A 27,801-nucleotide genomic window follows, 5' to 3' on the forward strand; every position below is an offset into this window, starting at 1 on the left:
TTGGAATTGAGGTTCTTTAACACCGTTCCAATTCAAGTCATTCTGTGATTCCATGAATTTCCACTGTTTCTAGTAACAATTTCAGCACATCAGCTAGATCCTCACTGAATCCACTCCTCTCTCAGCTATTTTTCACCTGCAAAATTCTTATGGCTTAGAGTAAAAAAAAAAATATTTTTAGGTCCAGTCTACTAATGCCATCAAATTCAGGCATACCATTTTCTACAAAATCAATTGTGTTAATTGTTGCCCTTGTTTACCTACCTAAAATAAGAAGCTATATATTTTGTCTGTCACTCTACTGATGTCAAAGAGACCAGTTCTGGTTTTTTAAGCCATGCAGATAGTTATTGAAAAAGAACACTCTTCAGATAGGTACTGACAAGACCTCAGTGCCCAAATGAGGTTACAGCTGTGCTACTGTAGTATATGAGGTGAACATGGGGTATAGAGAATTGGAAAAAAAACTTAAAATGCAGACCTTAAAGACAAATACTTTTAAAATTATATCATTTAGGTAATAAAAAAAAAATCTAACATCCTTTCAATAAGTTCTTTAGTGTTCTCATTTAAGTAGTAACATATATTTACAATTGAACAAAACATTTCAAGCAGATTCATTTTTTTGGTAGTACACAATGTCGAACAGTGGGATAATACACTTCGTGTGGCATTTCTACAGATTAACCTTACTTTAAGCTTGTACATCCATTCTCTCTTATTAGAAAGTAATGGAAAATCACTTACCTCTAACTAGAGTTCTTTGAAGGTAGTATCCTCCTTAGATCCCCTATCTTGGGTTGTGTCGCCTGCTGCAAGTTCCCTCAGGAGCTGACTAGCAAGGTCTAAGAAGTTTTACATTCCCTTCTATAAGCCCTATTAGCGCATGTGTGAAGTTTTTGATTTCTCACTTACATCCTTTTACCTACACCTACTAAATCACCATCATCTATGGATCAATGGAGGATACTACCTTCAGAGAATTCCATTTAGAAACAGGCGATTTTTCCCTTCTCCAAAAGCAAGTATCCTCCATATCTCCCCACTGCTGAAGACTACAAAACTAAAAATCACATCTGCCATAAATAAAGACAAGTGCAGGGAGGAGAATCAACTTAATATAATCAGAGTAGAAATTTAAAAAAAAAAAAGCTCAAAAACTGAAGCATCAATACAAATTGCAACCATGTAACTCCGTAACAAGTCTTGAAAACTATTTTTCTTGGAGTATAGAAAACCCAATAAAGGCTGATTGAATACTACTGAAAGTAATCTGATATTTAAGCCCTTTTTTGTTCAAGCATCCTGCATTTTTAAAAGTTCACAAATAATGTGTCTTTAAAAAAAAAATTTTTTTTTCTTTTGTAGAAAAAGAAAAGTTCTCTTATTCTTTTGTAGACTTTTTCTACTGAGGAACCTAATTTCAATTGGAGACACATATACAACATATCGCTGAATGCAGAATGCAATTATGGAGTAAAGCTTTCATTGTTTTCCTTAATAGACCTGAAAAATTTTATCATCAAATAACAGAAATTAAAGAATCACGCTTTATGGTATGTTTCCAGAAATGTGTTAAAAGGTGAAAAATGATGCAATCTATATAAAACATCACTATCACTGGAACTGCAGCTCAAAACACAGCTTTAAAAAGCTGGATGTTTCTCAGAAGTTTAAAACACTATAAAAAAGAATTCAAAAGATCTTACTAAACTGAATTCTTTTTGTGAGATCAGTGTCCTTCATATCTTTACTGCTTCTTAAGACTGGTATTTGAAATACAGAGCACCTTGAGCTTACAAAGCAGTTTAATCTAGATTCTGACAATTCTTAACAGAATGCTGTTAAGAACTACAAAATACTAGTGCTTAAAAAAAAAAATGCCAACATACTAAAGACAAAAGGTAAGAATACTTGAATTATAATAAGTAACACTGGTAAGCCAATTATGCAACATGTGATTGTTTAAATCAACCTTTACCCAAAGACTTCAATTTATTCTTCCTTTCTCACAACTTCATCCATATTACAGACATTTTAAGCCACAACAGTGGATTTCCATTTGTAATAACTTATTTTCATGGAACAGTGAAAAAAAACAAAACAAAGCTTCCACAAATATACTAATATAAATGCTTGCCAATGTCATCACTTATTTCAGAAGTGAACTTCAGTAAGCACAGCAACAACACTGCAATTAAGCTAAAAATTCAGTCCATCTTCTGTTCTTTTACTAAGATTTTCAACAAAGCTATGAAAATTTAGCAGATGTGCCAATAAAGAGAACAGCCCAAAGAAAACTTAACAATCTCAAAAAATATTTCGGGTAAATGCTGAAAATCAGGAAGAAAATAACTGATTACTTCAGCCTGAAGGTAATAAGGTTGCATTTCCCCTCCCCTTATACATGCACCAGTAGGACTCATTGAAGGGTAAAAAAAACAAAACAAAAAAATAAACCAATAAGCCAAAAAAAATCTTCTAGAACTTGCTAGCTGGTTCACTGCACAAAGACGAACACCCCAAGATGGAGTATCTAGGATGATACTTACCATGTAACAAATTATACCACTGTGGCATTATGTATTCTATGTGTATGGATGCACTATTAGTCAGCATAATAGTACACACCACGCTAGCAAATGCCTGGTTGGAGCCATATGGACGGATGACCAAAGGAATATCCAGGTACGTGTCGATTCTCCAGCCTTCGTAGCCACATTCTAGACATCGTACATAGTCTTTCAGTTTGCCTTGATACAGCTGATTTATAAGATCGGCCTGAAACACACAGACATGTAACACTGCTTTAAACATAAGTAAAAGAACGTTTCCTCTCTTCAATTTTACAAGAAAATATATTTTTAATTTAACTGCAATAGCTGCAGTCAGCACTGTCATTTCCCAGCAGGACATCCAACACCCGACTCTTGTTTTCCCCCATTTCCCTGATCTACCACTGCAGAGAACGTGCCTCAAAACAGCTTCTCAAACCACGTTACATAAGCTTTGCAGCTTGAGCTGCAAGATCTCACTAAGTAACCTAAAAAATACCACTAGTGAGAAAGTTATGAAGTAGTTACACAACCACTTCCTGCGCTTCAAATAAAGAATATCCAAAGTCCAGAATCCTTCACTTTTAACTGGTGGAAAAAAAAACACAACCACAAACACTCAGAAATGTAGTGTAGCTCCAATAAGAAATAAGAACAGCATACAAGAAAGTTGGCAATTTCTGAAGTCTGCCAATAATCTTGTATTTAAAAACAACTTTTTTTTTTTTTTTTTTTTAACAAGGATGTGTAAAAACAAGCATAAAAACCACCACACCCTGAATTACTGGAACAGTATTGATACAATTACCTGTTCTGTTTGCTTCCATTTTTGCTCCAAAGCATCAAACATAACTCTACAAAGCTCCTGTACATCATGTTGTTGCCACGCTGTTAGAAATTGAAAATAATGAAAATAAGAAGTTATCTACCCAATATGAGAATGCTTCCCAAAGCTATCAATTTGTTTTCAAGTCTCTTCCACATTTACTGCACTAATCTCTGTTGGGGCAGCACTCAATTCCACAGGCAGGTAAGTCAGCAGAACAAGCAACCAGTATTTGTGCATAAACACGAACTCTGCATATGAACAAGAACAGCTATGTACACAGAAGTGATAATATGCACTATTTTAAGACAGAACATAAATGGTTCTGATTAACCCCTATTTCATGCTTATCCCTCAGAACTCTAAAAGCTGCTGTTCTCCATCCCATTCACCCTTCCATTACACGAAATGATTTGTACTATGTAATTTCTGTGGAAAATCAGCTGATTATGGAGAAAAATTGTACTAGATAAGTTTCACAATATTATTTAATTTAATGGAATTCATAATTTTCATCTTAACTGAAACACATGCATTTGACATCAGTGATTCAAAATAGATGCAATTTTCTTCTGAAGAGCAACTTGTTTAAATCTATTAACAACTGTAATGATGTCTTAATTACAAAACTAATTTTCTCTTTAAAAGCCTAGAACTCTCAGATGTTATTTCTTTAGAAAAAAAAAAAAAAAAACCTCTACAATCAAATATCAATTTAAGCTACTTTGCTTCCATAAAATCAAAGTGGATTCTAATCATTAATTTTAATTATTTAGGTATTTTTCTCCATCACCATCAGTGTAGGCCATCAGCAGAAACAGCTCAAGTAAATCACACAAACTTAAGAGCTGCAATTACCCTCACTACTATCCCATCCAAAACTCCGCGTAACATCTGTTGTTTCAATTGCTCTTTTCTTGCTGGTCTGCAGTAAAACAAACAGCCTTTGAAGCTGGTACGGGATACTTGTCACAGGATCCTCTTCAGATTCTTCAAATTCCCATCTATTCACAACAAAGTATTTGACAATTAAAACTACTGTTAAAATATTATTCAAAAGGACAAAGCAGTATTTCAAGAGGTCTGTCAGTTCAGAAGTCAAGAGAAGCTCTCTCAAGGTGAATTTCTCAAGGAGAGCAAAAAATAATTCTCCTTCAACAAAACCACTTTCCATTTCTGCAACACAAGACGATGCTTTAAGTGTATAAATCTAAAAACATACTAATGAAATAATTTTGAAACCGCTTACTGTACTATTCAGACATGAACAGTACCTATGACTTCAGATGAAGTCATATGTGTTTTTGTTTTCTAGATGCAGCACATTCATTTAAGAGCTTGTGTGTGCCACACCTGAGGATGGTAGTAATATCAGGAGGTGCTAAGCAGAGAAGTTACACTAGACTATCAGGTTTGAAGTATGAAATCCTCCCCCCTTCCCCAGAAAATTTCTCCATTCCCTTCACGTGTTCTGCTCTTTGTCTATCTACATCACTCTAATAGCAAACTCTGATTCTTTAGTGGGTAAAGTTCAGATGCATTTCAATATCCAAAAGACAAAATTTTGACAGGAGACATTCAAAAGGGTTTCCTACCACAAGATACCGGAACAAACGTGACAGACTTACTATAATAATTTTAAGAACCTGTCTGACTCATATATACTCACTTATATAATGCATTTCTAAATTCAGGAGTCATGAAAAGTGTTTGCAAAAGGCTGTTCAGATAGCAAGTCATTGCTTGGTTTACCAGACCCACATAACCTAAAAACACAAAGGAGATGGAAATAATGTAAAAAGATGGCAAATCACTAGGAATTAAAACACATTTTAAAATAAATCAATTCTAGGATTATATTCACTAAGCATTGCATCCAGCTGTTATCATCTGTCCTCATTTGACTACAAAAAGTGGGGGAATATTGCAATCACTCATTTCAAAGAGAGCATTAAAGACACTGTTTACACAACAGATCATTTCCCCAAATTTCACAAAGCTGTTTCAGTCATCATGAATCATATATCAAAATGACTAGCAATATTTCATGTTGTCTACTCCACCAACAGACATAGGTAAAACTAGAAATATGTTAATACTTGAAGATATTATAGAAAACTCTAGAATTTGTTAAAAAACATTTTGTATAGCAGCTTGCTCATTGCCTGTATGTCAACTAAAGAATATCCTAGTTGTAATTCAATTCTGTATCTGCATGGATTGCATTAAATTCTCTGAACTATAAATCAAAGACCTACACAGTGCCCATGTATACATCTTTCACAATCATCTTCCACACTAACTAAAACAGCTACCAAATTCCAGCTCAGTTACTAATTGAAAAGAAATTTATATTATTGTCATTTTAACATTTTCTCCAAAGCGTATAACATTAATAGCTGATAAGTAAACAGAATACAGAAGCATAATGTAATAAAGAAATGAAATATTCTTACTTATTCCCTTAAGCTCTTAGTAATAGTATTAAATACATCTCAATTACTTGTTAGCAACAAAAAGGCAGATACTCCATACCAACACATTCTGTGAAGATACTAACTTGGGCAACATATATATTGTTCCTCTAACACAACTCATCATTTCAGTTTTATTACATGGAAAAAATGTGGCAGATAAACATTCTCATTTGAAAAGAAAAAATCTTGACAGACATGAATGGATGTAATATAACGCTGTATTTGTGTCTGCTCACATATCATGCTATTAGAAGTTGGTTTCACTAGTGAGCTGAGCTGTAACATTGTGAACACACAGTAGCATATAAGAAAGTAAAAAAAACCCAAAAACACTAATGCATGTTGCAGAACTCAGATTAACAGCTCAACAAACACCTAAGGATTAAAAAAACCTGCCTTGAGCAGGGGGTTGAACCAGATGACCTGCAGAGGTCCCTTCCACCTCAGCCATTCTGCTGCTTCTATGAAAAACTCAATTACAGCTGAGCGGTTGTAGAGAAGATGGATAAGAATATGAAGTAAAAATCTAGACTAGTATGAAACACAACAAGAACACCCCAATCAGGTATTTCATGCCTGTAAGAATTTAGCACCTATCCATCTTCAGATACAGTGCATAGCTTGTTAGCATGACAAAGCTATGACTATAAAAACATTGAGGAAAATCTGAGCTAGTTTTTGTTTCTCTCTCTCTTCTGGCAATTGCTTGAACATTTTTTTATGAGCCAGAGCTAGGAAGCAAACACAGCAAAAGGCTGTGATGCACAGGTTGTGGGAGGTGGCATCAGCTGCCAGCTGGGCACAGGCTGCCTCGGCCTGCCCAGCCTCACAGTATCTGCCCTGGAACCAAGCTGCACTCCCCTTTCCAAGAGGGAGTTTCTGCTCACTGCTGGCATGCCATGCAGGGGAGTAATGCTTCTCCTGGGGAATCACAGCAGAAGCAGAGAAATCAGAACTGGAGGGCTTACAAGTGTGTTAATTTTAAAAGTGTGTTAATTTTAAAAGTGTGTTAATTTTAAAAGTGTGTTAATTTTAAAAGTGTGTTAATTTTAAAAGTGTGTTAATTTTAAAAGTGTGTTAATTTTAAAAGTGTGTTAATTTTAAGTAACAACTGGAGCGCAAAGATTTGAGAGCAGGCTGTCTGAAAAATATCATCAAGTACTCAATAAGCTGCAAGTGAAAACACATAGCTTTCTTGGGATGAATACTTTTCAGTAACATAATCACAACTAGTCAGCCAAGTAGCAGATTAACACTGAAATGAGAGGGATCCCTGGCAATTAGAATTGCATCGTCACAAGTAGAAGCTGGGATACAGCTCTTCTGTTCATAAAATATGAGAACAGCCTGGAAAATGTAACAGAAAATGTATCAGTGCAGAGTGGTTTTTTGTGATTCTTTTTTTAGTAAAGTAGAATTAATTTCAAAAATCCTGAAGATGCTGCTCTTTTAAAGTACGATACTTAGAAATCAGCAAAGCATTTACAAGAGAGAACACTATACCTGTCTCTGACTTGCTCAGGACTGAAGAGTAAGAGTAGCTTTGACTGACATAGTTATTGGTACAGCTAATAGAGCCCTCTCTCGGAAGAGGACCTATAAATCTGTCCTGGGCACTGTCTTCCGTTGTACCTGACTCCTCCTAAAACAAACACATTTTATGCAGAAATTAGACAACAAATTATTTCTCTCACAGCTTAAATAAATAAATAAATAAATAATTGTCTTAGTATATCATTTTTTAATTAACACAATAGAGAAGATTTACAATTGTTAATGTAACTTAAGTTCTGCCCTCCAAATTTCCAATGCATTGAGAAAGCATTCTTTGCATTAGTGGATAGCCTTTGCAATACTATACATGATCAAATACAGTACTCTAACGCACACCACAAAGCAAGTTTGCAATTTATCATCTCCTGTTTCTCAAGTTTACTGCACTGACATCCAAAACAAGATTTTCATTCACTTTTTAAAATGAAAAAAGTACAATTCAATATTCTTTCACAATTACACTGCAATTCTAACTTGCACATATTTAATCTTTCCTTCTCAGATAATCAAGTCTACAAAGGCTAAGTATGCTTTATGTTGAAATATGAACTGAGTAACAACTCTTAATACATCAATGCCTTTCTGATTCATGATTTAAATAAACCATGACTGTGTTTATCTTTCAATGCATCACATCTTTGACCAACAGCAAATTTCAAATATTTTATTATGGCAGACAATTGTTTGTAGCAACACTGACTGATCAGGTTCTTTTTATTAACAACATTGAAAACAGCTAACTCTGCTGTTGATGCCAGACTACAACTTCTGAGAATTGCCAGTGGCCTAACACTGCTTTCAAACAATCATAGGAAAAGAATAAAGTATATGATGGAATTGTTAAGATTGGGATTAACAACAATGGATTGTTAATTCTCTCTAAACGTGTCACAGATCAATCATACGATCCTAAGAAGTTAATCATACCAAAGCATTAATACTTGATAGGCATGAATAAAAAATGACTGCTCATCACTGCTAACAGAATTGATCTTAATTCAAGATAAACCTAGGAGTGTTACATAGTCTAAAATTCTGTTGAGAAGTCTCCTGAGGTACAGTTTATATGAAATACATACCCCAGTTTTATTTTCTAACAATATTATATGAGCAGTGCACACGACATAAACCTTCCCACCCAATACTAAACCTTAAGAATTTACTAACCTGCATTATATGAGGTTGCTCACCATCTTTGTCTGTCAAATGCAGAAAGTTCTTCTTCCCTGGCTCAAAACCAGCATCAAGAATACTTTTGTCACTGTTCTGATCTATTGGAGTCTGTTAAAAAAATAAAGCGCTTTATTTTTTTAAACAGATTTATATGCAATTAATAGATTTTGTCCAAGTACATTGCTTGAAGTAGCTTCTGGCACACTAAGATGAAATGAAAATAAATAACAATTACCCAGTATAAACAAAACTTAATTCATCATTAACACTGGAAGAGCTTGATACACTGTCCCACTAACAATACTAAGTGTTATAATACAGTTTAAGACTTGAAGTTGGGCAGTCTCTTCAGGAGACAAAGACACTGGTCTACAAATTTCCTGCAGAATATCAAACCATCAAACCCTTACATAACCTGCACACAGTTTTGTTTTCTAGAAGAAAAAATATTCAGCAAGCATAAATACGTACTGAAATATACTTATGTCTATTTCTCAAGGAATTTCATAGTCTTTTAAGCACATCTCTAAGAGTAGTATTAAATAAAAACAACACCAATTAACAGCAAGTCATAGAAACAAAGTTAGGGTTTTTTTTTTAATGATACATTCGAACAAGTATCAGAAGAAGCACAGGAAGTTACTACACGGTATTATTTCTTAATGATTAAATCCCTATATCAATTAAGAGCACAATTTGAGATTAAAATGTAGATAGAATACAGTAACGTCCTGGCAAATCAAAATACTGGTGTCAGCCAGTCTGGTGCACCTATTACTAATTTTTATAGTGATTACCTTAAAAATAATCACTATTTCATATCCACTGCAAAATGAATAGCACTACTCTATAATGTTGAGTCTTGAATATTCGCTTATCAACAGGAAATTAAAAGTATTTTTGCCATACCAAATCAGTTACGTTGTCTCCGTTTCCCCACACTAAATCAAAGGTTCCATTCTCATAGCCCACTTTTGAAGCTACGTCTTCAAACAGCTTTTTAAGTGGTGTGGAAGCTGGCACATTCAAGGTAACGCGTTCATTCACTGTCTTTGAATTTGTGGTATCTTGTATTATACACAGCACTCTGGGCTCCTCAGCAGCACTTTCCACCTAAAATGACAGCAGGCAACATGTCAATGAGTAAAGCTAAGAACACCTTAGAATTCAATTAAAAAAAACAACAAAATCAAGATTTCACCAAATGTGGGAAATTTATTTTATGATTTAAAGGATCCTTTCCTTCTCTTACATCTGCTTTCACAAATAAAGAATCGTGCAGTTTTGAAAAAGTTATGTCAAACCCTTCATTTTCGAAGAACAATAAGGAATTTAGATAGGTAGAGAAGAACCTCAAGTTCTGCACAGAACGTTTGCCTTCAAATATATAGAAGAGTGCACCGAAGCAAAGACAAACTTTCAAACCATCACTTCAATCTGATGTTTGGTTCTGACATGGTCATAAATGCTGCTTTTGTGATTTCTAGGAACGTAAACCAGATCTCCAGGCTTCCCAATCAACCTGGAAGCTACCCAATAAAACAAACAATTCTCCTAATCATATCACAACCAACTTTCTTCTACCAAATCCACAGCTGGGTGAGTTGTAGGAGCAATTCTTCCATTTGATTTAAAAAAAAAAAAAAAAAAAAAAAAAAAAAAAAAAAGAACATTGGCCAGACTACTAGGAAGTTAATATATCATGACAAAAATATTTAAAACAGCAACTTGAATATACTTGAAATTAACAAAGTGAAAAAGGCAATGAAATGAAGGTAAAATTTTATAGAGCCAGAAAATTCCCCAATGCTTTCCTGCACTGAAAAACCAAAGGGAAGCAAAGATTTAAGAAAATACAATCAACTCTCTGTTATCCAAAGGATACAACAGAATAACTAATACATAAATACGGGAAAGGTGAGGTCAGTAAAAGGAATAATTAGTCCCAATGCCTCAGTCTTTTCAACTTGTAACACAAAGCATTAGTGCTGCATATCAGATCACTCAAATGTCACTCCAGGGCAAAGAGCACATCATCAAAAGAGGCAAATAGATGCATGCAGTTCCATCACCATTTTCAGTGGATAAAACATTAGCAAACAGCAAGAACTGTGCACATGCTAAAGCAGTCAGCCACGTCACAAATATGCACAGAATAAAGAACCATAAAGAACTAAACAAACTTGAACATTCTTTGTATTTCTACATGAGCAACCTCATCACACAGAAGACCATAGTGCTGCAAGATCCTCATGAGAGGTCCTAAACACAAAACATTTTCTTCCTCATGAGAGGTCCTAAACACTTTCGTTCACCTCTTTATTTTCCAAAACAAGATCAGTTGGTAGTCTCCACGCAACTCAAAACCAAAACATCAGGTAACTGCAGCATCTACTTCCATTGAGTACATAATAGAAATGAATGAGAAATGACAGAGAAGGCAAATACAGCTACTTACAATCTGCAATACGTTATGTTTCCTACAAGACTGATTTTTCTTAGAGATTTGAAGCCCAATTTCCCTGGGTTTGTCAACTCCTCTCAAAATTTCAACACAGAACGTTAACTACTTGCTCAAAAATATCCAAGTCCCCACTTCCAGCTAGTCTGCAACATCTCCACACATTTCATCTCTAATGGAGAAAGAGAGGTTTATGAACTACCTTCTGAGAAGACACACAAAACTACCCCTGGAACATTAACTACACATTAAAAAGAAAACACTTCAAGAGTCATAAACAACTTGAACACACGCAGACTAAAATCAAATTCCACCAGTGATTGCTTCTCAGGTTAAGTTATTTCCATTATATTTTTCAGCACTGACTTTTTTTTTTTTTTTTCCAATCCAACAATCAGCATACAATTTGACTCTTCCATTTTCTGGTTTCAAAAGAGAAGCCTATGGTCTGGTGCAGGTCCACTTCCTTGATTCTTCTGCAGAAGACAAGCAGCAGACAAGAAGCAGTGGATTCGCAGGACCATCCCACTCTTAGGGCCTGGGTTCCCCTGCAGCAGCAGGGGCCTGCTCTGGGACTAAGCCCACCTCCTCCATAGCACAAGATAGGTTAGAGGTACTACACTACCCATACATGCCCTGAAAAAATTACATTAACCCTAGTTTCAAGAATTCCCAGTAATTTTGTGCTGAAAGAACAGCAGCTACAACTGCTATTTACATGAAGTATGATGGTGCTAGGAATAGAAGTTCTCAATTTGAGACCCAGTTACTTTTTGTCATAATGCTTTTACACATCCAACACCACAACTCTCCTTTCCTTTGCGGAAGACAGCACTATAAATTCAACTCTTCCTATTCAAAACTTTCTCCCCTGCTTTTGGTTATAAATTAGTCATGACTAACACTGGAGTTACTACTAACATGCATTATCTGATAGAGAAGTACGTACAGGAAATAAGATAGAGAACAATTTACTGAAGATTTCAGAAGACTTGCTTGTGCTAGATGTTCCACACCAGACACTGCTCATTCACAGCTGCAATTCTGACAGACTGAACTGGTTTAACTCAGGTATAGTATAGCAAAAAGTATTAAGCCACTGTTTGAGCTGTCACTGTTTCATGTTCACAGTAAACAGATGAAGCAAAAATCATCTTGATCCAATTCTGTTCATGCTTTGCATTCGCACATGCTATCTGAACTACCAAACTACAACACCTTGTTTGCGGCTACTTCACAAAAAAATACCATGAAAGGCAGTATTAGCCAGAGATCAACCTTTAGGCTATTTTGACAGACTCAGCAAACCAAGCCCTCAGAGTAAACAAAACCTAATTTCAATTGCTACATAATCTGGTACACAAGACAGCTACACGGTTACTGTTTTTGATGAAAAACTAGAGGGCTACAGAAACGCACTCATAAAGGCACATAAACATAACAGCAGAAGCTTTGAACTGAAAAGGACTAATACACACAATCTTGGTATTCAAGAACATGCATAAAAATTCAAAAGCTCATGCTCAAGTTAAGAAATCTAAGCGACAGCATCATGCTGTTACTGTGAATTATTTTATAAAGTTGATTTCATCTGTCTACCTGTGAAAATTTCTTCTTCAATTCAGCAAAGGTACTTTGTCTGCAACTCCAAAACATATCCTACAGCACATAAAAACAAAATTAACAAGTCATAACTCTTTAAAATCATAATTGAACTTCTTTTGCAAGAAATCAGTTTTGCAATATAAAGCAGATTACTACTTGATTCCAACCCACCACTCACAGAAAAACTTCAAACATCGCAACAACAGCATTCAGTCCACGTTACGTGAGCATTTCAATTCTTATCAGAGATGTTACATGACACATTAGTAAGCCATGACACTACAGACTACACTGCACAGAAAAAAAAGTATATAAAAATCCAGCAGTAATAATTCAGGAAGTAACTTCATACTAATAAATTCCTTCATTACATTAAAAAAAAACAACAACACCTTTTACCTCAAATAGCTCCAGCGCAAGAATAGCATATGAACCTGTAATTCAGTTTAGTTCATTACAAAGCTGTCAGTTTCCTATGGAAGTGCTCTTTCATGCCTCAATTATTTCCTATGGAAAGGCTGGATGCGGCCTGTCCAACCCGCAGCCCGCACAGCACCCGGCACAGCTCACACCATGGCCGCCCCTGCACTGCGCCATCACAGCAGTGGCTCAGCAGCCCAGCCTGGAGCACACCCAAAACCAAACGTGGGTGAGTTGTTGGCCAGTTAACCAGAGCAATGGGAAGGTACAGCGCAGTGCCAGCTCAAGTTACGGCAAATAACTGCAGGCGTTTCGATACAGGCTAAATAGCAATCTGTGAACAGAAGAAAATTTGCAGCTGTGCTTTCCATTCTGATAAAGAAATATAAGAAGAGGTTACAAAACTGCTCAAAAATCCAATTTATATTTGTGACTCTGTTTTCAGTGGACATAAATTACCTGTACATTTTCAAATGGAATGTGTAGAGGTACAATCAGATATTCAACTCAATCACATCTCTCCACTATATTTCTGTAAGACCTCCCTCCCCAGTGAAGGATCCCTCACCTCGCAGTCCCACTCAGTTCATGTCATTGTTTTCTGTCAGTACGCACATTTGTGAACAATTATTGTCAAGAATGAAGTACAAGAAGAGTAAAATTTCATCAAAAATCTCTGATGAAACCCTTGAGACCTCATCACAGAGTTGCAATCACTGCTATTGAAGAACCAGACTGATGCATTATCATCACAGAAAAAGGGTCAAATATCCCACTAGCTTTACTTCTGTGTTACTAATTTTTTTTTAATCTTTTACTAAAAATATTTAGTTAAAATATGTTTTGTTACTTACACACATTAACTGTAGTATATATTTTACAGAGGCTGCTCCAAAAGTAAAGTCTCCTACTATATGATGTTGGTGGTACAGCAGCGGGGACTAAACCTTGCCACCAATAATCTGTTACATATTGCTGCTGTGTCACGGATGGTGGCAGAGAAGCACTGTGACAAAGTGGCATCTGCCACAGGTGAAGCAAAGGTGTGTCACCTTAATACTTCTTGTAGGAACGTTTGCAGCCATTAGCATTCATCTGTGCTTGCTGAACATTTACAGAAACCAAATGGTGTGGATATAGTGAGGCAGTGACTGGTGGGTTTCAGCAGTGGTGACAGAGGCCATGGATCACCCCCCCTTGTGTATGTTTTGATGAGCACAACATCCAGGTTCTTGTTCATCACTGGCAAGAACACACAGCAAAGAATGTTGACTATGTTGAGAAAGGTTTATTGTTGCTAAGAACTTGCTCTATCAAACTAAGTTTCTGTGCTCATTTGTATCTGTTGTAGTTTCCATGAAAACATACAGAAAGTATATAGAAAGCATTACTTTTGGAGCAGCCTCCATATATGTGGTCCAAGACCATACCCCTTTACTCAGGGCAGCCCAAGCAAGCCAGAAGGTTGGACACCCATGATGTTTATTAACATGAATCCATTTTGAACTATAACAATCAGAAAGATCAATGCAATGGAATGGCGATACAAGAGGTGTAATGGCAAAGGGACTAATGCAACAGAAATGTCTTACAAGAGAAGGAAACTGGGACTGCTTATCCATCCCTGAAGAACTAGGCTCACAGGGGAAACTCCACAAGAGAGGGATTTCCAGAAGGAGGTCCTTCCCCAGTGGCAGTCAGCCCTTAAAAGAGGTCTGTGAGAGGTGCAGCCAGGCTCCACCTGGTCAAAGATGAGAGTTGCCTTCACCTGTGCTCCCAGGTGCTCAACCAGCAGTTCAGACCATGACTCAATAGTTACCATGCATCAGCTGAAGGCAATACAGGGATAAATTACTGACTTTCCTTATTCCCAAAACTTGTAAAAGAAAAGTCTTCCTTAGCATTACCTATACAAAATTATTTTCCACCTTTGGACAAATATCAGATTATTTTCTTATTTTTCTGAAGGAGACAAAAAAAAAAAAAAGAAATTTGGAAGGAGCAATGATGTTATCTGCATCTTTATTCTCCACTGCATACACAGTCAAGATGAACAAAACACAAACTGACATAATCTTTATTAACATGCCTTATTTGCCTCACCAAATGACCTACAAAACCAGCCAAAATTAGACCACTGCATTTTCAGCAGGATGACACATAAGACAACATTTTCTTTTATACAGAGAAGTTCTGACATTCTAGTTTTAAAGCTGTAATAATCCCAAGTTAGTTATTCTATCTAGTAACTCATCCTTACACACACCACACAGGTGTGCAAATTCAGATTTGACAGACTTTTAAAATAAAAAACAATTCACACATTTTTCTCGCTTACTCATTTCATCTGCTCTCAAGTAAAAGCTGTAGACATTTTAATGAAGACTTGAAGGTGAACGGAATCCCTGAAGTATGATTTGGAAGCACCTGATTTTTAATACGAAATTCAGAGTTTATTACCCTCTGCTGAAGACTTCAGCCTTTCATTTTCACCTCTGGTTGGCCTATATGAATGGATGGCCCTTTCTTTAGCTTGAATTCTTTCCTTCTGGAGACAGGCCCATCATATCTGTCACAAGGGCACACAGTTTTCCCATACACTATTCGAGTTGGGACATGCAGCAGAGATAAAGGGAAGGACAGGCTTCAGACATCACTTGAATCTGACAGATATATCTAAAGGATATTTATTTTAGAGGAATGCTCTTACGATGGGTTCTCAGTGATACTTGATTTCTCAGTGAAGGACTGCTGGAAGATTTTCAAGTATTATTTCACTCCAAATGAACTCTGAATGGCAAAAAATCACTTGCAATCTTTCACTTAACACAGCAAATACAAACTGAGCTTACAAATTGTATTATTTACACAATGCTCAGAATTTTTGTCACCAAAAGCCTCCAACTCCATTGACAAATCACACAAACGTGCCAACATTCCAAAGGCAGTATTCTACACTTCTCAATTAAAATATTCACTGTGCCCCTATGAATATCCTTACTAAAAACAATCAGTTTAATTCTGTATTTTACAAAGAATCTCTTTTCAATGTGGAAATGTACACTTCAAAGTGAACTTAGGAGAATAAATATTGTGCTACACAAAATCTTAAGCTTTGCCCTGTTTAGAATGACCCTGGAATTCACCAAACATATTTATTATGCCTCACAAAGCAGACTGGCAAGCTAACCATAGAGTTCATGCACTCTGAGCTAACGTACATGAAGGTAAATACAGAAATACTCTATTGTCATTTCTGGAAAAAAAAAAAAAAAAAAAAAAAAACCAACAAAGAAAACAAAACAGTACCAAGTCCTTGGCCAAGCTAGATGCTGCCGCATGGCTATAGTGCAATTCAGCGTGCCCAACAACCACAGCTTAGGGAAATAAATTGCATATGCTCCACTGCATAAGCATCTAAATAAGTGAACATTGGCAGCTACTTCTTCATCATCAACAAACTTCCATTTATATAAAGGAGATTAAGATCCCAAATCTGCACTTAGAAAATTTCTGACTATGTTTAAACCAGATTTGGAAAAAAAAAATTGTAATAGCAAACAACAGGTCAAATATCGGTGGATATTTCAGAGAATCATTCTATTTAAGCATTTTCCTCATGTAGCTTTCAAAAATACATGGCAGATTAGCGATCTATACGAATGCCTGTCAATGAGAACAGGTAGACTGCAAGGCGCAGGACAAAAACACTGTTCTGCTAAAATAATTCAAGTTGTAATTCTGTATACACTGACAAAGGAAGCACTGTTATCAGTGGCATTCACAAGACAAACAATGGTTTTGACAGTATGGATCCGTATGTGCCAAAACAATACTGAAATGCAAAACTGTAGTGGTGTAAACATCGTGTTGTGACTTGCCATTTCTCATCTCTGAACTACGTTAATTAGAATTCTGTCGCATACATACTAACCTTGCAAGCATAAACCAAAAAGAAAAATATACATATATTTTTAAGCAACGGATGGCAAACCCAACATTTTGACTCCTTTTCTGGAGTTTCATAAAACAATTTTCAGAGATTGGAAGTACAAGCTGGAGCCAAACTTAATGTAGACTATCTACAATGTTTCCAAGCTTCATTATTTCAAATAGATAATGACAGCATGAAGCAGTAAGCAAAAATCACAAGTTTCTAGAGCTTAAATAACAGATGTGCAAAGTTTAGCTGCCAAGTGAAGTCAATGGCCTGCTGAGATTTAATATGATCACTTGTAACAAAATTCTTAAACGTCCACACTCCAAAAATAATTGTCACAAATCACTGCAGTACAGAGGGAAGATAAAGAGACAACGGAAGACATAATGCTCACATTCACAAAATGTCTCGAATGATGAAGCCCAAAACAGCAATTCTCAAACTTCACGTCCCACCAGCAGCTTATGGCCCTACACACAGGGTAGTACTGCCTATGACATCACTACACGTGGAACTTCAGGGTATGAATTCCAAATCTGTGTAACTGCTCAGGTGCAAGTTTCCAGCAGTTACAAAGTTAAATTTTGTAGCTTAATGCACACATAAAAAAAGTAGCCTGTTCCCATAGATTTTACTTCTAAAAGTAAAGTTCTACTTTAGTATCACTTTAGATTTTGTGTGTAGAAGCATTCAGACATTACAATTTAACTTCCTCTTTTTCAGCCACAAGTTGCTACTGGATCAGACCCTTCAGAAGCCACAGCCATACTCCAGAGCTTCTTCACATACTCCAAAAGGTCCAATTCATTAATCTAGATACATACCAACAGCTTTGCTTTTTGCACAGAACATGATGGAGACCAAAGACCTTCGGAACACACAGCAGGAAAGGAGAGAACAATTGCAGACCATAGCTGCCATATCCACTCTAACAACCCTCTTAACCCTGTGCATTTTCAATTATGGATCTCAGCATTCTAACAACCCACAGCTCACTTCCCCCCTGGGCTGCAGTAGTTGTGCTCCATGCTTTTGACAGTGCAGCAAAGATCCAGCTTCTCTGCTACAGCCAGGAGAGCAGATATACGCTTCAGAAATGAAAAATGTGGCTCTACAACCTTTGGAATGAGCAAAGCATTGAACAAAAGTCCTCCATCCCTTTGGACACTGATGCAAATTACAAAGCTAATAAAGAAAAAAAAAAAATTGACTCATGTTTGCTGTATTTTAGAAGAAAGGCACAAATTCTTTTAGGAAATAAAAGCGTACTGGTTTCATTACAACAGAGCATCTCACAAACTGTTACAAAAGATACCTCTGCAGCCTAAAAGGAGTTAATTGGGAAAACAAAGCATGCAGAATTCAATGCTAATGTCTAACGTAAAACTTTTTAAAAATTATTTTAAAGTTCAATTCTAGTAAACATGACATCATTTTTCTGAACACTGGTATCATAAATTCACAACGAATCACTTTGAGCTGTTAACTAGATGTATCTTGTGTTACAGTTTCCTCTTCAGCAAAACAAAAACCCACAAAACTGATACATTCACACTTTACTAGGAACAGCAAGTAGACTGGAAAGTAAGGGGAAAAAAATATTTTAACTTTAAATAATATATATATGCTTTGATTTTTGTTTAACCTCACTGTTTATCAACTTTTAACACCCACCTGCTGTGCTGGATCAAAAAAGATTTCAATCAACATATTCACTCCCCACAATTAAAGAGACTTTGAAGGTATCATGCAAGGAGATTCAATAAGAATTTACAAAATATTTTAGAAAACTGTCAGAGTCAAAATACGAGACTCAAACACACAGACTGGCCCAATCGTGTCCCCCATGATGAAGTTCTACATTCAGTTTCAACCCTGTGAATGCCAGAGTTAACTATTTCACATCACACACAAATTGCTTCCCTGTTTCAACTCCAACATTTGCAGCAGTACACGCTTGGTTACACCACTTCCCTCTACTTCAATCTACAGCATTTAGGTGTGTTTTCATCTCTGAGTACTTGATAAACCCTAACTGAAACAAATTTATGCCTAAATGAGATACCTAAAATCACTGCCATTTAAAAACAATTGTGATACTCTTATACTATAATACAAACATACTTGTCTATTTTGGAAACTCACCAGGATTATTGAATTTACAATGCACTGAAAGCATTCCACAAACGCAAGGTAGCCTGAAAACTTCAAATACAACAACACCTCACTTGTCCAAGCAATTACAGCTCAAATAGTTGCAGCGACTGCTAGAAGCAGCAGCTGTGTTCCTGCTTGCTTATTTCTAACCCCCAGGCCCCCTTTCTTAAGCTTGCACAGCTTCTCATGCTGCTCCATGTTAAGCTGCCTCAAGTCGCTAATCCTTCTTAAAATTAACTGCTTCTTGTTTTGTGTTTGTTTTTCTGCTGTGTCAGTGTTACTTTACAGAATGAGAGGAGCAATTCCTCCTTCTACTTTGTATGACCTGGAACATAAAAAATAGCACTACTCCAATGATCACATTGCTTTTTTCTTCACCCAGTTTCCAGCTTGCTGTAGACAGAGGAGAACTGCTGGATATCATGGAAGAAGGCTGGAGCCACAGCTAAGAATAATGACACTGGCCAGATGATCCCCCAGAATGCCTTCCTCTAGTGGATGACCTGATGAAGACAGAAGAGGGAGGGCATGAAACTGCAGCAGAGCCACTGGATTCTCAACTGCATTGGAGAAGAGGTACATGTTTCACTTTCTTTACTGCTGCATCTGAGTCTCAGGGCAATTACTTGGTTTTCAAAAGCAGGAACCTTTCTGTGGTAACAAAACTTCAAAGAAGTTAGAGTTTGATACCTCAATGAAACAGAGTAGCAAGCTGGCTGTTAAAATTCACTCACTAAATGTCATTCAAAATAAATACAGTTAAGTTACTATTTCCTCTACATACTTTTAAATCCAATGCTTCCAACTTACTAAATATGCCTGAAAAAACACTATGCCTCAGAAAGAGTGTGCTACACAACTAGCGTTCACCTTTGAGAGACTGCTTCTACTTCTGGGGATTACTGGGTCAACAGCAGTGTAAATAGCACTTAGAATAGTAGAAACAACAGCCAGAAAAAGCTGGTATGAGGCCACAAAAATATATTTATCCTGAGCATCTGAAGGACTGGAAAGCGTATGGGGGGCATGTCTGAGGACAGCTGAATTAAGAGATAAAGGCCTCTATGTTTTCAGAGACTTGACTCTTTGTTCTCTATTTTAGAAGACCATATATGCATCTTAAGAACATCTCGAAGAACCTCTCTTACTCTTCCTCTGGTCCTTTAGTCCTTCAAACATGGTAAATTAGAGGTGATTTAGAGATTTATTCTTTCCCTAAAAATTCAACACAGCAACTGTCAAAACCAAGAAGTATGAATGTTTCTCTGCACATCCTACAGGAGACATGAATGCTAACAAATGAAAAAATGAAAAGAAAATCCATGGATAACACAGAATACATTCTCAGAAATAACAGATGAAATTTTACCATTTAATCAACTAAAGCACTGGACATTTTAGGTATTTCACTTCTATTTTAAAGGTTTTCATCTCAACGAATCATATTCTTTCTTTCTGTGACTCTGAATCACTTGATTTCTACAGACTTTTGTACCCAGACTTACAAAATAGAAGTTTGCAGTCCTGAGACCATCTACAAAATCTGAAGACGCGTAAGTCCATGGGATCTTGTGAGATGCATCAGCAGGTCCTGAGAGAACTGGGAAATGAAGTTGCTAAGAAGCATCCATCATATTCCAGAAGTCACAGCACACTGGTGAAGTTCCCAGTGACTGGAAAAGGGGAAACATAAACCCCCACTTATGAAAAGGGAAGACTTGGTAAGCTACAGTGCAGTCACTGACCAGGATTTTTTTCTGGATTTAAGAGTTGTAAATACATAAAGAAAACTGTCTGACTAAGGGAAAAATGGTCTTTCAGAACAATTCTAAAGTAGCTATTTTATTGCAAAAAATACTGGCAGATACACTTAAAATATAAGTTTCTGTACATTTGACATTAGAAGGCATGACTCCAAAGTTAATTTTTGTCTACCTGCTGCTGGAGAGAGAAGAAGTTGGAATAATGGATCAGCAGAAATTCCTCATGTAGTTCTCCAGCTCTACTGCACTGAATGAAGGATAGGTCAAGAATATAAGCACCAGGAAGCCTAGGCATAAATTCTATCTGCTGCCATTACTGCAAAGGATTCCAGAGAGAACATGAAACACTGAAGCAGAAGCCTCCACAGAAGGTATGCAATGACAATGCACGCACAACAAAGGACCTTGTTTTTCTCATGTTTTACTAATTGATGAAAACATTTTGTTTACAAACAAGAGACTAGCTATTACTAACAACTGTTACACTTCTTTATCTTTAATCTCAATTACTACTGATCAACAGTAACTGTGACAAACGAATAAACATATGCCTTCAATTCCTTTGGCTCCTGCAGCATTGTACCAGACTTCTTTAAAAGTGCAAAACTCAAAATCAATCTCTTCTCAGATGTTATCTACTGAGAACACACAGTATATCAAGTACATTTCACATACACACCTTACAAAACTAAAGCATTTACTAAAACAGAATTTATGCTTGAATCTTTACATTATCTCCAAGGTGCTCTCATCACATCTTCCCAAGATGTGAGATTTCACATTCAGGTTCTGTTCCAAGAAAATCTTCCTTTTGCCATGCAATGACTTCTTCAGTCACAGAAGATTGCCTTTTTAAACAGTATGGACTGTGGACCTACAGAACAATTTATCTCAGAAGAAGCATTTTTGCTTAACTTAACAATGCTGAACACTAAACTATTTTACAGAACTGATCATCTGAAAATGTATCTGCAGCCATAAAAGGAGCCTTACAGTCACATAAGTGCAGTCACGATCCTCAGACTAAGTTCAATCAAATAATTTTTACCATTTTACTCCGTAGTTTTTTTAGAACATGGACAACATGTTCTTTCTGAAGTTATTTCAAGAACCAGTGCTAAGACCTTTTCTTTGACACAAGTGTATTACATGCCAAATATTGCAAAACATGAACAAAGAATTGCCAACAGACTGTCACAGCGCATGAAGCTGTGAATAAGTTGGATACCATTTTATCTGGGTTTAGAAGAAAATCTGAAGACTTGGGAGTTTCCAGTTATCATATTATTAATTATGATGTACCAGCAATGTTTTGAGAATATTGTTTTTATCAAGACAAGAAAAATATAATAAAATGCTAAGGAAGCAGCTCACATGAAAGCATGCTACATGCAAATAAATAAAGTATAAAACATCAACTTCAAGTGTTTGCAAAAGAAATCAAAGATTCACAAAAAAAAAAAAGAAAAAAATCAATTATGCAACTCAATCACTCAATTTTCTAGATATAACTTCCACACAAGCTTCAGACATAAACCTCCAAATACTTATGAATACAACAAGAGTAGAGCTGTAATTGGATATCTTGTTTCTACACATTTTCTTTCTTTCTATTACTGCATTTAACACACCAGAAGTGTTTATGTTTTAACATAAACTGTTAACATACAGGAAAAAGGTTTAAAATAAGACTTTTCTATTTCAGTATTTATATATACTGAACTCATGGCAGCCTAGAATTTAATACAGACATATTTAGAGTACAACCTGCATCCACGTGATTACTTCACAGCTTAGAAAAAGTCCACTACTATTTTGAGAAACAGCATGGAACTGCTCAAAAAATTAAGGACCGTACTTGCAGTGCATTTAGTAACTTTAATCAGTGATCCACAAAACACTAGAGAACACTATTCATCATGTTTAAAAATGCATTGCAGCAACAAAAAAAAATAGCGTTACGCTACTTGTCAGATCACTCTATTTAATAACAACCTTAGCTAATAACATCTACAGACTGATGTTCCAGTATCAAGTAACAACCTCTTAGGCAAAAACTTAACAGATAATCTCAATAGATAATTATCTTGATAGTCTTTCTTGTACTACATATTACGCAATAGCAAAGGGAATTAACCTGTAACTCTAGGAAGCCCAGTGGCTGAACAAAGCAGGGAAAGATCTTGCACATTACTCTCGTGCCCTGTTCACCTAGCTGCAGTATTCTCTGAGCATCATTCAGTAAACACCTGTTTGCAAGCACCAAACAACTCAGTGGACTTCTGTTCAGGTTCTGTTTGCTAAATTTGACTTCCCAACTTGTTCAGTCAGTGAATGTGGGATTGTGAAAGACAAACTACGTCATACTTTACAACAAAAATAAAGCATGAGAAAGAAAGCAGAGGAAAACTGTTATGTTACACTACCTGTAACTATTTGTTCTTTGATTTTAGTACATCGAGAAATATAACAAAGGCAACATCAACATTAGAAAGAACAAAGTCCTTTCGCCAAAAAAAATGCCAATAACTTACTCTGATTTCCTGTTCTTCTCATGAAGAAGTTTGTGTGATATCTATCAAGAAGCATCTTCGACTTGTTCAATGCAGGAGATTAAAATGGATTAATTAGTGAAGGGATGAAAAAACTCATTAGTTAGCTGAGAGAACATACACTGCCTTTGATTAAATGGCAGCACTACAAAGCATACGTACTTATTCTGACAGGTGTACTTTGAATAGCTCATGCTGGAACTTGTTGAGAAAGTATCTGCACAACATTCAATTAATTAGTGGCACAGACATTTCAGGAAGCTCATGGCAGCATCCACTTTTTATATTATGGCCAGTTATGAGCAACTCAAAAAAGTTAAAAAAAAAAAAAGTGGATACAACTTGATTTCCAGTAAAAGTTTCTGTAAAGCGTACTTATCAGTAAAGAAATGCTTACCTCTTTTACCAGCTGTGTTGGTTATAATATTGTATTATTTACTATTTGGGATTTATTTGTCAAATATAAGTTTCAGGTCTACTTTCTTCTCAAGCACTGGAAGCCACACAAGTGTTTTTCCCTCCTAATAGCACCACTTATTTCCAAATTGATCCTACTGATAATTCCCTGCCTCCCTGGATAAGATTTCATTGACCAGGGCAAAAAATTAACTCCTAATAACAAAAGAATTCTTCAAGACTGTCTAGCATTTACTAGGGTGAGCAGTGTCCTTATGTGACCCAATGACTTCTGTTTTACTTGGTATAAACGAACACTAAATTGAATCTTCTCCAAAGATACAATTCTCTCTTCTCAGAAGAAAGGGAATTAAGAATTGCAAGGAAAGGGAGCGAGAACCACTTCACACAGAATATGAATACTCATTCCCCCATTATTAAGGAATCATTGCTCACACAAGCAATGAAACAGTCAGGAAAGTATCAGGCAGTGAGTAGTAAGAAAGCAATAATTAGCTTACTAAATACTTATATAGCCTGGACAAAAATCCCTAAATACAGTCTAAATACTGAACAATTACCTGCTCTAGTACACATCCTCCAAATAAAAAAAACATGCAATACATGCAGTTCAAAAAACAGCAATCTGCACTTCTGTAAGCACTTATAAACAACCTAATACATACCTTACTGTTCTGACAGCAAAGACTTAACATTGATGTGTCCTAGTGTTATATTTATGGTGACCTCAAATAAGCCTGTAGACAAGAACCAAAACCCTTTTCCTGTCATTTGATTAGTCATTCCTCAGACTGGCCTAAAACAAATATTATTTTTTTTTTTACTCCTTAATACTGGAATGCAAAGGCAAAAATATGGCTGCACACTCATCCTTTAGCAGATGCTGGTTCATATCTCAGTTTAATCTTTGAAACCAGTTAAGACAGACAGCTATATAAGTGATAATTACTCGGATCTTTAGGAAGGGGAAAAAAAAAAAGAAAGAAAAAAACACAATGAACAGTAATCCTTCATTCATCCCCAAAGGGCAGAACTGAAGCTCTAGAAGACCTGCTTTGTCTCCAGCCACTGCTAGTGACTTATTAATATTTAAAAGATGGATGAGAACAAGACCTGCAGAGTTCTGTTTACTTGTAACTCAGTACTCTCAACCAACAGTGAAGCTATTAATGAATCTCAGACTTAACAGGAATGCTGTAGCATAATATTCATTAAGTTTCTATCACTGAAATGAATATAAAATATCCTGAAAAACACTGGACAAGCTGAAGATAAATTTCTATGATATATAATCAGATGAGCTTAACACTTGATCTTTCTCCTCAATTTGACTTGCATCCCCACAGAAAGTTTGATCAGCTTCTACAGATTCCAACATCTTGAAGAACTGATGCTGTTCCATTTCATTTATTTACAAAAGGCATAGGACTACAATAAAGAACTTGAGAAAACTCACTGAGAAAAAAGTAGCTCGCAGTAATGTTGCCTATGTAAAAAGCTCACAGATTTCATACCATATGCTTAACATAATCACATCTATAATCACACATTTTAAGTATTTATCTTCCTTTATCCATACTTTTGCTCTATACAGATAGAAGTGCATGCAAAACCCCAGACCAATGAGTTGGTTAAAAATACACAGCTGAATCATACATACAGTCTGAATACAACTTTAAAGCCAAGTGATACTATTAATACATATAAGAATTTAGCTGAGGCTGTTTCTTTATATTAATCAACTTGACTCTTCCAGTTAGTATAAGTACAACAAGGTTTCTCCTTCATTTCTGTACCAAAATGAAAGAAGTTACCTTCATTCCTCCTTATCTGTACAATTCTACACCCACAATTTGCTTCTAAAATTCAGTATTTAATTTAGTTAAACAGTTGTGCTCATGGATATCACTTCATTTTCCTGAAGCCTACAAACCTGCAGTCCCTGCCTCACAAGCCTTCCCAGGCCAGCGACATCTGATGAAAAACAACAAGAAGAGTTTGCATAACTAAGCAAAAGTAAAACAGAAAAAACTGAATGTGCAAGGAAAACTGAATGTGCTCAGGAAATGAAGTTTCTGCCACCACTGCTCTAAGCACTCCCCAACACGGCCCACAGCACTACAGGCTCCTTTTTCTGAACAGTATCTCTCAGGCTTGACACGTGTCATTTGCCTATCGCTGCAGGACAGAGGCTTCGCCTTCCTCACACAGCCTCTTATCATCAGCCTATGGCTGAAAACAAGCCTTCTCCCTTCCTCCCCGCACCAAGGAAGAGACGAACAGCCCACTGTATATTTACTCGACCTACTGCTGAGTCGAGCCACGTTTTCCGCGCTGCCCGCCGTCGGCAAAGCGCTGCTGCCCGCACAGCTCCGTACCTGAGCGGACCACACGGCGCCAACCGGGCGGAGACACTCCCCGGCTGCCATTTCGCAGCCGCCCGGGGGCTGCCCCGCATGCCGGGGCCCCGCACTTCCCACCCCTCCGCCAGCTGCCGGCCCTCACCGCACTCCCCGCCGGCCCCAGCAAGGACAGCTCCGCACCGGCCTCCCACCCCCGCGAGCGGCCCCAGCTGAGCGCGGTCGCCGCCGTCCCGCCCGGCCCCAAAGGCGGCCGCCACGCAGCTCAGCCTCCCCCCGCGTGCCATGACACAGACAGGTGCAATTCCCCGGCCGGCCCCGCGGCCTGGCACAGCCCCGGCCTCTCCCCAAGCCCTCCTCCCCCAGTCCGTCGGCCTCAGCCCTCGGAGCCCCGCGGTCGAAGGGCCTCCCGCCTCCTCACAAAGACGCGCCACCCCCCCACCCCGCACGGAGACGACCAGGCCGAGCCTGCCCGCCGCCAGCCCCGGCACCTCCCGCAGCCGCCGGGCCACCGCCACCCCTTCGTGTGTCACCCGGCCCGCGCTCCCCTCGCCTCACCTCTTTGGGGACGAGCTGGTTCTCCTCGCTGGGCACCATGGCCGGTGGCGCGGCGCTGGGCCCGCGGCAGGCAGAGCCGAGCGTCGTCGCCGTCGTCAGCAGCAGGAGGCGGAGAGACGCCGCCGGCTCATCCTCCTTCGCCGCCACCCCAGCCGACGAAGGCTTCCACCCCCTCCGCCAGCGCCAATCAATGAGAAAACGGCCGACGTCCGCTCTCTCGCGAGAGTTGGAAGGCCCGGCCTCAGCCCACAGAGGCCCCGGCGGGTCGCGGCGGTGGTGTGGGCGTGTCGGCGGGGTTCGCCGCCTCGGTGGGTGACGGTTCCACGTGGCTGTGTTCATGCAGTCTCTTACTGAGTCCGGTGCTCGCCCTGTAGCAGTGCACAACCTCCACGGGAAACCGAAGGGCAGAGCCCGCCCCGAGCTCCCCCTGCGCTCGGAGACCTCGCAGTCCTCTCTGTCCGTTGGGGCGAGAACGGAAAATAATCGTGTGCGAGGAAGCCGCCTCTTTCCTTTCTCAGCTCTGCTCGCTTTGGGGGCGGGTGTTTATTGCTCTTCCCAGTCTTCCAGCGCACGCGAGAAAGTAGCAAAGGATTAAGCCGTGCCGGAAGGACGGGCAGCTGTGCGTTGCCCGGCTTCACACCTTGTGGCAGGGGATCGGTAACGGCTGCGAGGGGATCCTCGCGCCCCTCGTGAGGGAGAGGCCCCGACCATTGGGCGGGAGCTTCTGGCGCCGCGCGTGCCTTTTCACTCGCAGTAGTAATGGGGGCCGGGCAGGCAGGAAGAGGCTGTGCCGGCTGTGCGCTGCCTTTTAGTCAAGATTGTCGCTTCATTTTACTTTTTCTTGTATGCTTCTGAGGTAATTTGCCTGTTCAATGTGCAAATTGAAAAAGGAGCCAGCTAGGCTTGTCCCCAGAAATGCAGTGTGCTTTTAGTGGTGAAGTCACGCTGTGGATACCTGAAGCGTGTTCACTTTGGTGTAGAGT

General features: G+C 38.0%; 1 protein-coding gene across 11 annotated transcripts in view; it reads right to left on the reverse strand.

The window, feature by feature from the left end:
- The window catches only part of USP47 (ubiquitin specific peptidase 47), a gene marked incomplete at both ends in the record, with an annotated part of 50,822 nt that extends 23,875 nt beyond the window's left edge, over positions 1 to 26,947 (reverse strand). For 3 of the 11 annotated variants that reach the window (XM_079536638.1, XM_079536639.1, XM_079536637.1), the window contains 8 exons: positions 2,632 to 2,781; positions 3,364 to 3,443; positions 4,240 to 4,385; positions 5,051 to 5,147; positions 7,362 to 7,500; positions 8,580 to 8,693; positions 9,495 to 9,698; positions 26,819 to 26,857. In XM_079536638.1, coding sequence (XP_079392764.1) covers positions 2,632 to 2,781; positions 3,364 to 3,443; positions 4,240 to 4,385; positions 5,051 to 5,147; positions 7,362 to 7,500; positions 8,580 to 8,693; positions 9,495 to 9,698; positions 26,819 to 26,857 — 969 coding nt within the window. Of the gene's footprint in view, positions 1 to 2,631; positions 2,782 to 3,363; positions 3,444 to 4,239; positions 4,386 to 5,050; positions 5,148 to 7,361; positions 7,501 to 8,579; positions 8,694 to 9,494; positions 9,699 to 12,645; positions 12,706 to 26,818 lie in introns of those variants that run through there. The other 8 variants (XM_079536642.1, XM_079536641.1, XM_079536635.1 and 5 more) reach the window with 7 other exon arrangements.
- Between the last annotated feature and the right edge of the window lie 854 nt (positions 26,948 to 27,801).

The sequence above is a fragment of the Tetrao urogallus genome (genome assembly GCF_951394365.1).
Source record: "Tetrao urogallus genome assembly, chromosome: 6".
Lineage (NCBI taxonomy): Eukaryota > Metazoa > Chordata > Aves > Galliformes > Phasianidae > Tetrao > Tetrao urogallus.